At 40.9% G+C, this 12301-nt stretch overlaps 1 protein-coding gene across 1 annotated transcript in view; it reads left to right on the forward strand.

Annotated features, from left to right (window-relative positions):
• Positions 1 to 668: 668 nt before the first annotated feature.
• LOC131887205 (uncharacterized) overlaps positions 669 to 12301 on the forward strand; it is a 20135-nt gene continuing 8502 nt past the window's right edge. Inside the window, exons 1-7 of the mRNA XM_059235754.1 lie at positions 669 to 1516; positions 5570 to 5691; positions 5757 to 5957; positions 6032 to 6109; positions 6185 to 6625; positions 7956 to 8143; positions 8212 to 8294. Coding sequence (XP_059091737.1) covers positions 1038 to 1516; positions 5570 to 5691; positions 5757 to 5957; positions 6032 to 6109; positions 6185 to 6625; positions 7956 to 8143; positions 8212 to 8294 — 1592 coding nt within the window. The 5' untranslated portion in view covers positions 669 to 1037. The remainder of the gene's footprint in view (positions 1517 to 5569; positions 5692 to 5756; positions 5958 to 6031; positions 6110 to 6184; positions 6626 to 7955; positions 8144 to 8211; positions 8295 to 12301) is intronic.

Below are 12301 nucleotides of genomic sequence, written 5' to 3' on the forward strand. Positions count from 1 at the left end.
GCTCTCAATGACAAATTCATGAAGTGTGTTTGTTGTACAGTACTTTCAGTAGAAATTTTCTTCAGCATACACTGAGCGACTACATAGCTTTTAACAAGTTGAATGTTCAGATTTTAGTAGGTTTTAGCCACCAACAAACGAGGGAGGAGACTTGGAGTGGTGTATAGTGCAGTTTCCTGGCATGAGAGAGGTCCCCAGTTCGATTCTCCTCTCCGCCCTTTCTCAAGGCAACTTTTAGAAGCTACCACACCCACAGAGGGAGAACCAATCCGATACGGACGAGAACATTGCGTATCGGAACAATTAAGGACGATGTGATGGCTAACTTCATTGACCGGGCGAGGCTCACCCCTCGAACCCTAACTCTCCAATTTATTTTTTTTCTTCAAAATATGCCCTGGTCGTTCCCTTGAATATGTGATGACAAAAACAATTGGAACAGCCTTTTGAGTCAGAGCGCAGGAAACGATTTCGTCACAGTTTTTTATTGGCTATTTTTTTCATTTGTCATGCCCCTAATCAATAGGTAGGTGGGTTCATAATCTGTTTTGGAACATCAGGGGACCGGAAGGAATATGTTCGTCACCCGGGAAACCATTGCACATACCAACTTTAAGGTGTTCAAAAGAGTGCATATCAAAAGAATCCCCGTCCTATTCGAGCTTAGTTTTGGTTCCATTTTCAAACAATGCACACGTCCGGCTTATGAGCCCAAGCAATTCAATTAATCTAATTACTTGTTTCATTTCAGCCTTGCTCTTAAAGCCCCAGCCAGGGTCAAAAAATATGATAAGAACATTTTGGTGATGATCAATCAACTTTGAATTTTGGTTTTTGGTGTGTTTGCTCCATCAAACTTGGTTCTTCATCCCTTCAAATATGATGATTCCCCTAGGGACAAAGTCAAGCCAACGCTCTTCCACCTTTCCTGGGACAGCCTTGGGCTGCCTTAGCGGCCCATTTTTATTCTAGAGCACCATTTACGTGCTAAGTAGTACCCATTTGAACTATCTTTTGTGATTTCAGTTATACCTGCAATGAGGGATATCGGTTCAATTCGTCGGGCACAACAAGCAAATCCATTACTTGTCTCAGCAATGGAACCTGGTCCGAATTGGGAGACACGTGCGAACGTGAGTTGTGCCATTCGATCCGTACTTGAAGCTCCATTTCTAATTCGACTTTTTCTTAATCATTGCTTAGCCTACGGGTGCAAGGTCAAAACTTACCCGGGTTTCACTGTTAAAGAGGAAGATCTTGATCAATCCAAGCCGATTCCTGTGGGACACTCCGTTCATTACATTTGCAATGAAAACAAGTACATTGCCGAGATTCCTGAAGGGACCAATCAATCGTTCACCTTGAAATGTTTGGAGAGCGAAGTGTTCGAGGAGCCATCGACCAATTGGACGTGCATAGATTTGCCCAAATGTGCCATTCCTTCGGATCAGACCAAATTCGATTACATAACTGGTCCAATAAACAACACGTTCCGCATCTTCAGAGATGAAATAAAGTAAGTGAGAATGAGGAGCAGGGAAAAGCGTTTCAAAGTCGAGAACAAATTGCTGGTTTAGAAGTTTGTCAATCGGGTTGAAAAATGATATTGATTTAACGAATTGCGCTTTTCAAAATGGAACCGCCAACTCTTAGAGACAGCGTATTTTCCATAGACACTGACTGATCTGGTTGCATATTTCCGACGGTCAAGGGAGATATCGAGATATAATTTTAACGAAGAGTTAGTTACCTCTGACGTGAAAATAACAAGTCACACGACCTAAATCCTCAATTTCCAATGGACTGGCAATAGCAGTCGTTAAGATCCCTAAAGCTTAAGTTGCATAAATTGGCAAAGCCCTGTAGAAACTTTGACTGCCATTCGACTTAGACGAGTCGGGATTAATCGCATCAATGATAAGCTGAGTCTACGTTAAAATTCAAATCCAATTTTTACTCTCTGACTAATGGTTCCTTTGAAGCAGTCACCACAAACATTGTTTGACATTAAGACTAAACGGATCAAAGGCGAGCGCGAATGAGCATCACAGTAGCCAGTACCAGACAAAGTTGCCTTGAATCCATCAAGCAAATCAAGGAGAGGATAAAGCAGGCTCGGAGTAAGAGGTCTGGCGAATTATTGCAGAAACTAAAGGCGGCAAACCTTCGACTTAGAATGTAATCAAAGAGGATGGCCGAGAATTGGAAATGGCCGCAGCATCTAACAAAATTCTACAAAGGAACATCCTCACTGACATTAGTAGGAGAAAGTTGCAAAAATGTCGTCAAAGTCGATTTTTGCCATCGCTGATTGCAGAGCTATATGGCTTGACCTTCGAGCTGCATTTGAATTTTTGAACGCCAAGCTATTGAGTTCTAAGTCAAGGACTTATGGAACAGAATGCAATGTGGATGTGTCAATAGTCAAATCGTAACTCATTGGCGGGATATAATGAACAAAGTACGGCAGGTCCGACACCTTCAACAGTTGTTGAAATTCCTCAAGTCTAAATCAATTTTAAAAAGTCTAAAACCACTTAAAAAACGAACGGATTTACGTTGGCCGTGGTGAAAAGTTCCAGGGATCTCGGTGTGATTGTGCCGCTATCTTTGGAAGTGCTACAATGCTTGTCAAACTGCGGCATTCTCATGAATATCATGATATACTGAACTGTACCTCACGGAACTTGGTGTGACGATTTTTTCGTCTTATTTGACCTGGGTCGTACATCTCCCCATCCATCTTAACAACTTCGGGATAAAACAGACCACCCCTCTTTAGCTCAAACTGCAGAAAACAGCCTTAATACCCACCAGATACAGTGAGGTTCCGTGAGGCGTAAAGCAAGATATTTGAGCAAGCCAAAGCTTGAAAGTTGAAAGTCCTCTTCATTGAGCGGAGGAAACGCCCTCTGTTTTGTCTAGGTGCGGTTAAACAAACATAAAAACGAGAGAATACGCTCTAAGAGGCCAGACTTTATAAAGACATTATTCAATAAAAAATTGATGGCCCAAGACGTTTCAAATTCTCTATGGGTAAAATTCCGAACAATTATGGCATGTAAGTCTATACCATAAATAGCTTTCTGTTTATTCGCATTTAGATGTCAAAAGCATTTGTCGTTGTACCCTTATAGGATTTGAAAGATCTCTTAGAAGGGTTGATGGTGTATTTATGTGTTGAAATAGATCAGCAATAAGTTGGTCAACGAAAAATACATTGTTAAAATCAAGCATCATAGAGCTTATTCTTCTACTCGTATTTCTCGGTTTGCTTGTCCGCAACGAGATGAGGGCGAGGAGAATGAAACAGTATGGATCCCTTACGCTGCACGAAATATGGTTTAGGTTCTGCACTTCAGAGGGCGCTTTGTGAGTCAGCCTCTACCAAATGAAGGGCCGATTGTGCCGATTCCTCTTTACTGAATTACAATGTGCTTTTGTGGTTTTTGGCTAACTCTTTCAAAATCTTACGTATAATTAGTGACCTGTGCCACATAATGTCCGGGAAAGAAATCGCTTTCATAACACGTCACGAGTAGTTTATTTAACAATCTACCGAGCGTGTTCCCGTTTGGTTTGGGCTGTCTGACGTTGCAAATAAGGGTCCTTATAGGAGCATGCCAAACAAGAGTGACCACTGGTATTGCATGGAGACTTGCAAAGAAGAGCAAGGAAATGGGGCCTGAATATCGAAGTCTACCTCATGAAAACCAGTTGGGGGGGATTGGACGGGATTCCCTATAGAAAAAGAGAATAACATTTTACTTGACATTAGCCTTCAAGATTAAAAATGTCGGAGTGAAAACTAACTGTGCTGGCTTTAGCGAGCACCTTCTAAATGTCGAACCTGCTTCAGCCTTAATTCAGACGAGAGCTGGAATTATGCGTGATAATTAGATGTATTCCAAATTAACTGATAATACTGTTCCCTCAACCTCTCATTATCATACAATTTATTTAATCAAACTTTTATTGAGGATTGGGACTATGACCTACTCAAAGTCAACCAACAGATCTAGGGGAGCATTTGTGTCTTTTCTTGTGTTGTCTGTGTGTTTTGGATTCCGATTGGTTTCCTTTTTTTGTCTTTATACTCTCTGCATACCAGAGGCCAGTTTTTAAAGTCCGCACCTCGGAGTTATGGGCTTGGACATTGACCGGTATGAAAATAGCCTTAGCAAAGTGGTCAGCGAATGCTTATTCTAGGTAACGTCCAAGCCTTAACTCAGCGGTTCGAGCATTTAAAAAACTCGCTTCAGCTCCTGATGACTTGGGTGGTCCAAACAAAAGAAAACAATAAAAGCCAATAATTTGGGTGAACGACAGTGCCATTGGAGAGTGACTGACAAAGGGTGAAGTCGTCAGCTAGTATGCTGCTGATACGCCTGGTTGCAAAATGGCGAGGACAAAAGAAGATGTTCGTCAGTCTCTGAAGATAAGATCTTCTATTTCCTGAAAGCCTCCCGAATAACACCAGACATTTCAAAGACACTAAGCTCCAGAAAAAAATCAATTGTAAATCATAACATTCGTTTCAATTGAAAGCCTGTGTTAATGTCAAACATTGACCGGAAAAAGTCATTTTCTTGTATATAAAACAATCAAACTAAATTTAGAACTGATATATGTGGTTGTACGCCTAGATTTTGTGCAGGAAAGAGGCTAATTGGGGCTGGAAATGACATTTTTTCCCTTCCACTGCAACAATTCTATTTGCATTGTCTCATTTTTGCACAATTGCAAAACGTCGCTCCATTTTGTCTCAACCCTTTTGAGTATTCTTTAAATAAGTAAATTCTGCAAAAAGGCCTCTTTTTCCGAGCTCTAATCATCATTATACAATATATATTGACCTTAGGTATCTCCCAGGAAAGCAAAATCATGCTACTGCTCTAAAAAAATGGAGATTATATTTCTGCCTTTCTCTAGATTGGTGTTTGCCTTTGAAATTCTAGCCTTGGAAGGTTTCTAAAAACTATGTGACATTTGTAATCGAAGAGGTCGACAAAGAGAATCATGATATTCTGCGACCATCCAAATGTACTCAATCAATCAATACGGCAAAATAATCGTCAAACCATCACGTTGGTGTGCGAACAAGCGAGTTTGTAGGAATTCATGGAGGCAAACGTACATTTGAATTTTAGGAATCTATCTATCCATTCATGATTGACCAACTTCTTACTCTGTTTGAATTTTATGCCGAGTAGATTCCCTCTTCCATGTTGTACCCCACGATTAAACTCGAAAAATGTCATCATCTAAGCAAAAACCGGCCCAGTAATGGTTTAGAAAAGAAATATAATGTGGTACGATCAATATTGGTATTCTTCTCATATAACCAAATCTGAGCTATGGGCTCTCAGCTGCGATATGTTCGAGGCCTCGCTAGCCCGCTAAAGCTCTTTTTGGGACTGGTCTCGACTTTCGGTTAAACAAAAGCGTACTCGTCCATTCATTAAAATACATACGTTATTATAAGCTCTGTGAAGTCACTATATAATGTAGGTTTTTCATGTTACGAATTTGTCGTGCATGATTAATGAAACAAATTTTCTTCAAATAGAGTGGTTTGCCGGGACAACAAAACTTGGATCAGCATTGAAGGAAATACAGCTGCGGAGACCAGTCTGAGTTGTTCTTGGGATGGAACTTTCAAGCCGAACTTGGAGGACGCCGTGTGTAAAAGTAAACACATGGTTAGAATTTTGTTTTTGTCAAGCTTGATTGGCAAAGAACCTTCCTTCACATAGAGCAATTTTGTGATGATCCGCCCCTTCCTCCGAGCGATTCGAATTTGGAGTTAGCGTCAAGAGGACAAGCCGTCAAACTTAATGATACGGTGACCTATCGTTGCCTCGGCGATGCAAGATTGGAACAGGGAACCAACTTCAACATAGAGTGCGGTCATGACGGCAATTACCAGAATTCATCCTGGCCTACGTGTGTCCTTAGTAAGATATGATACTCGTGCATGCATGAAAGCCAAAAATTTATCTTTACTTGAGGTAGGAAATTTTGATTTCAGCCAAGTTTTGCCCGTCGGCCGACCTCCCGCCACCTTTGACCAATGGATATATCCAATTATCGACACAAAACCAGCCAGGTTGGTGAAATGCCCTCCAGGGATTGAGGAGACTTGATTTTGCTATGTTTTGTTTTGTTCACTTGTACGTCATAGGATTCAGGGTTCCCGCCGAAACTTTCAACCTCAGCACCAGCCAACCCAACGGCATTTCCAATGCTTCGACCCACGGACCGGGACAAGCTTTCGATGGGAACTGGGCCACGATGTTCAAGATCAACAGTAGTGGGAACATTCCTTTTCTGCAAGTGGACTTTGGACAAGAGCGATTGCCACTCTCGATCAAATTGGTCCTTCCCAATGCATCGTCGGGCTGTATCAACAACCATGAAGACTTGCGAGTGGCGGCATTGAATTCATCCCTAAACCCAGGAGAGGATCCCAGTTCTCGAACTATCCTTGAGGCCGACATTCAAAGTGGTATTTTCATCTTCGACAAACCCGCTTTGACGCGATATCTGGTGGTCCATGCTCCAACGGGCGGATCATCGACACCATTGTGTATTGCCGAAATGGACATTCAATTTCGGCCCAAAGGTACACTTTAGAAATGAGCATTTTAGTGAATCCTCAAGCATCAAGCTTTTGAAGATTACGTTGTTTCAGCACTTTTCTAGTAACGAGCTTGAAAATTTGGCATTCAATTTCGTCAATCATGTATATTTGATGTTCGTAAGGAAAATTCAGTAAATATTTTGGTATCCCCTAAAATCATTTTCGATAATACCTCTCATAAGGTACCTTATTTGAAACGTCACACGGCCCAAAGAAAGCGGGAAGAGGCACGGTAGATTGCTAAAAGAACTGCTCTTGCCTTACCTTGAAAGCAATTTCTTTTCCGGAAATTATGTTATCCAGGGCACTTATGCATGAGATTGTAATAGAATTACCCAAAAACAACACGAACGGATTTAAATCCAATAAAAAGGAGTCGGCCCAATCTGCCCTCTATTTGGTAGAGGCTGAGTGACAAAGCTCCCTCTGAAGTACTAAACGTAAAACATTTTTCATGCAGCGTAAGAAGGCTATTGGACTTTGCTCTTGCGTTTACATTCTATGTATAGAAACATTCTATGTATAGAAACACCAGTACATGGGGGTAGCTGTCTCCAAGGGAGGGGCTGCCATTGAAGGCGTCCATGTTTATTACATTATATGGTTAGGTGAGACGTGGGGTTGAACGAACCCTTACCACGGAACCCATGACATCGAGCACGGCCTACTCGGTTAAGACGCGTTGTTCAATAGCGCCACTCCCTCCAACTAATAATACCTTTTTCGTTTCATTGATTGAAATACGCTACTGACCTAAATCCTGCTACCGGATTAAATCCACAGTACTCACTGCGAATATTTGTGGGAACTAAGTTTACAATGAATTACCTTCAAAATAGTGTGGTAGGCAATCTGGGGCAAAAAGGGACGGAAGTTTGGATTCAAAAAAACAGTGTGTTCATGAAGTCTTAAGAATCCTTTTTCCCGTCCTATTTTGTGTCAATCAATTAACTGATCGAGATGTACAAAGTTTCGCCTCACTGCTTTACAACGGTCGTTTTTAACGTTTGTCAAGAAGGATTTGAAATGTGACTGACTTCGTTTGAAATAGTAAAAACAAACAAATTATTCAATTTGCTTACAAACCTTGTATATTAGCCAGGAACATTTTTGTAAGTACTCATTCTTGGTCCGCTTATGAGACGAGCGGGCTCACCAATTCGGGTTATCCCCTCAACAGAATTGATTTTAAAAAGTTAGTCAATGACATGAAAAAAATGTTGACCACAGAGTTTGTTGTATAATTATTGAATTCTATAAGAAGTAAAAGATTTCGGAAAGAAGACTTAAAACGCGTTAAATTTTCTGCTAGTGCCTTACCCTCCGGTGAAAGATTGCGCCCAGCTCATGGCTTATGGATCTCAAGGATCCTCTATTTATAATTTGGATATTACGGGCGGACTCAATCCGGAAAATGTGGCGGATGTGCTCTGCCGTGAAAGCCAATGGACACCCATTCTCCGGCGCTTTCATCCCCAGGATGTTAACGACATGTTTTCGGTAATATTTGAGTCACAAATCAGCAACCACAAAGTGCAGCTCAAAAGGCTCTGTTTCGTCACCTACAGAAAAACCTTTTATCTGTGAATTTGAGCCAGCCATACCTTAAGCGTTACAGGGATCTATTTTTGGGATTGGACAACATCCACACGTAAGTGAGACCGTCTGTGAGTCATATGGAGTTGTTTTTATTTTTGTTGATGGCTTTTCTCTTTCTTGAGACTTCCTTTGAGTGTCAAGTGGTCAATTCCAAAAAAATGTTATTGAAATTTGTTTAAACGCACATGGAAATAAACAACTCACCTTTCTGTCCGAACTTTTGAGCCAGGATTTGAGATAAATCTTTCGTCCCTTACGTAATTGAGCGAACACAAAGAGATTTGAAGCTTCAAGCATGACGCTCCAAAACCGGCCAGGACGACCCAAAAAACAACCATTCCATCCAGAGCGGATCTTGTTTCGTTTCCCTGTTTAAAAGTTATTCTTATACTTCCTTACCAAACATGGACAGAAACGTTAAAGAATTCCTTGTCATGGCCAATACATCGTGAAAGAACCATCCCAATGACTGAATTCAATCTAAGTTACAGTGTAATAGAAAAAGACTAATTCATAGGATTTTTTCAAGCTGAAATAATATGACGCTGGATATTAGTTCTTAGAGATATTCAATTTTAGGATATTTTGTCAGGCACATTGGAACAATCAAACCAATTTCTTTGCTAAAAAACTATTTATAACATGAAATTTTAAAGAAAATATTTAAAAACTAGAAATTCCTGACCAGTGGTTAATAGATACTTCTGCTTCAAAATATTTTTGGGAATTTCCCTACCGTTATTATTTTTTACGGTTCCAATATAATGTCTGATCCAAAAGCAGATTAGGATTTCCGAATCAGGTTAGCTAGCCCTGAATATAGGGTTGGTCAGGACTTTTGATCAGAAACTTGTTCATTGATACTGGATCTGGCCCCCCTGGTGCACACATTCCCCGCGAAAATAATTTGAGGGCAGCAAAATGAACAATGAAGGAGCCCGAGAAAGAAGAGAGGTGGACTTCATTGTTTTAACTAGCCTGGATTCTCGAGGCCTTGAAGGTGCTCTCAAAACGCACGTTAAGCCACTCCGCCAGGTAGAATTGACCCTAAATCCTGGTTGGGACAAAGCTCATGAATGCTTTTGAAAACGTACAGTATGATATACCTTTCGTACCTTCTCTGAACACTGTACAGTTCCAGCATTTCTAGCCTCTCCCAATACGAGAGCTCTCTCATTCTTGTGATATTCCTTGTGAAACATCCTTGGCCTTGTTCGACCTTTTGCAAACCTGCTGAACTCATTGGAGCCCAAATGGGTGAAGCATATTCAAGAGGTGGCCGAACGATCGGCCTGTACAGAGTTAGCATCGTGATACTATCTCTGGACTAAACGTGCGAAATATCCAACGACGTGTTTGAAAAGCTTTGCCACATTTCAACTGGATATGCTCACTGAACTTTCATATAATTTAGCTGCTTTCAAGTTCTCCAGGCCCTGAAAGTACGACTACTCAGTTCCTGATGAGATGCTTACAAGTGCTCGCTTGGTCCTATCTTCTCGCACTTAATGCATTCCATTTTGGATCATGCCAAGTTCCTATCCTCTTTGAAGCTAGCTCATGTTGTTCCAATTTCTAAAGGGGAAGATAAATCGCTCCTCAATAACTATAGGCCAATTTCCCACAATCCGAGTATTGCTCATGTATTTGAGAAGATCACGAAGTCCTTCCTCTCGGTCAGCATGGGTTTACTTTGACTGCATTTTAGCGCAACAACCTAAGTGGTTGAATATATGTATAGTGGTATGATTCTACTTTCTACTCCTTCCAATCCTTCCTTCTCCCCAGACGGTCTCCGATCTATGACTCAAAGAAACAGTTCTAGGGACTCTCGATCCACCTTTTGCCTCGACCACATGTTCCGTCTTTCTCTCTACGAATAAAGATACTTGTTGAGTTGACTCCCTCTATTAATACCCCAGGTCTACAACCTCTTCCATATAGAGTAGGTCATTGAGGGGCTTGAGAGCCAAAAGTTTTGTTTGTGGTAGGAAGCAATTGGTTAAGGTCGAGGGATCCCAAAGTGACATGTATGATGTCAAGTCAGGTGTTTCCCAGGGCTCCATTTTCGGGCCGCTCCTTTTCAGAATATTCATTGCTCCGTCTCAAAAGCTTGGGAGCACTAAGTTCAGTATTTCTTTCTAAACTGATAATTAGACCTCGCAAAACAGTTAAAACCTGGAAATGTTTTTAACTCTTTTTTTTGGTCTTTTTGACCCAATATATTTCTGGGAGCCAAGTTTCCAAAATTTTTAGCATTTTTTCACTTTCTCGACCCTTTTTTGACTTTTTGTCAATACTTTCTACATTTTTTGTCCTATTATTGTCATTTGGGTCCGCATGTGCTTCCTTCTTAACTTCCTGTTCCTTGTTTGTAACCTGTTTATTTACTGCTGTGCACCATGATCAAATGGACGATTAAATCCTCAGGTCGAACATTTCAGCATTTTTGGGGGTCTGGGTTTTCACTGGCTTTACTAAGTGCTGCAAAGAATGTAATCAAAGGCAAGAAATTTCACTATGTATCAATATTTTCAAATGGAAAAATAATCCTCGCCTTGGCGGTTGGAGATCAATTACTCCAGTTGCCAAGTCGGGGCTTTTACAAAGACTACCAAACTTTGCTTTTCCCAACAAGAGGAACAATTTCAACCCTCCAGACATCGATCTAACCAGAATTAAATTCACCCAAACAATTAGAGATTATCTCTTACAGATGTACTCCATTGCTCCTTGCAAACTCAAGAATTGCTATGTATGTCAACAAAAACCCTAAGAAATGATTTTTATTTTTCTCTTTTATTACGATTATCAGCCGCTTGATCTCATCAGAACACTCCATAAACCAAATACAATTCTTAATTTATTAATTTTCCTCCCATTCCTAAAGTCGTCTCACATTTTCTAGTAAACATAACAAATTAATACTTAAAATATTTGCTTTGCTCTGTTTTTCATGTTTTTCTTTCTATATCATTTTCTTGGTCCCTTCTCTTCTTAAAAAATCGAACCGATATGACTTCGTACAAGCCTATCAATTTCACTTTGTATTTCTTCCAACTCACGCTATCGTGTTGCAGCTTGGCCTCTGTAACATCATTGACTATCTATGTCATGTCTTCTTAAATTTGCCCAGGTCCTGGTGAAAACATATAACAACGTTTATTTGTGACTCTTGGTCATGTCAGTGTAAAATGTCTCAAACTATTAGTATAAACATCGTGTGCAGATTATAACAACGAGATTAAAAGAATAAAATGGTTCATATGATAAAAAAGTGGACTAGAAAGATATGACAGTAGAGATGACTAGAATAGGATCAATGCACATGAAAAAAGGGAAGAGAGGAGTTACAGACATTACCAAGACAGGTGGGTATAGGTGAATGATGAAAACCATGGTTATTGCAGTAGAATGGATGGGCCAAATTGAACAGATCCTTTGTCAGCTCCCGTCGTTGATGGCATTTGGCTGGGAGCCGGACAAAGGTACGTACGTGACCGCCCATACTCCGAAGGGATGTCGGGCCAGGGACAATCAGGTGTTAATAAGTCCTTGACCGGAAAGGATAACTTGTGTCCGGACATCCCAGAGAGAGATTTTCAATTGTTCCAAAAATCCAACAGCATTGGGAAGGTCCAAATTTGCAGAGGATTTACTCTTACCTAAAAACAAGTTCGTCCCAACATCCACAGGCTGAGAAAAGGCCAACAAAAGGGCCAGGTGCCCTGAATTTCCAAGACCAGTCTTGACTCGAAACATGAATCCATATCTTAATCCCTGTGTTCCCTGATCTTGAGGCGGATTGTTGAGCCTAACTTCCACACTAAAGTTGGATCCACCATTGTTGGAACCACTTGGCACTCTGACGTACGTCTGGTTCATACCCAGGCATCGATCCCTGAAGGAAAGACCACCAACGCGAATCACGCGGTAAGCATCCAATGAAGGAACAGGAGGCGGAGAAACACAATATTGGGTCTCTTTGCAATTCCCCGACCAATCCGTGACTGCGTTCCAATGGTTTCCTGGCAAGCATTGGGCCTGTTTCGCTGTGAT

Source organism: Tigriopus californicus, chromosome 9 (assembly GCF_007210705.1).
Source record: "Tigriopus californicus strain San Diego chromosome 9, Tcal_SD_v2.1, whole genome shotgun sequence".
Lineage (NCBI taxonomy): Eukaryota > Metazoa > Arthropoda > Copepoda > Harpacticoida > Harpacticidae > Tigriopus > Tigriopus californicus.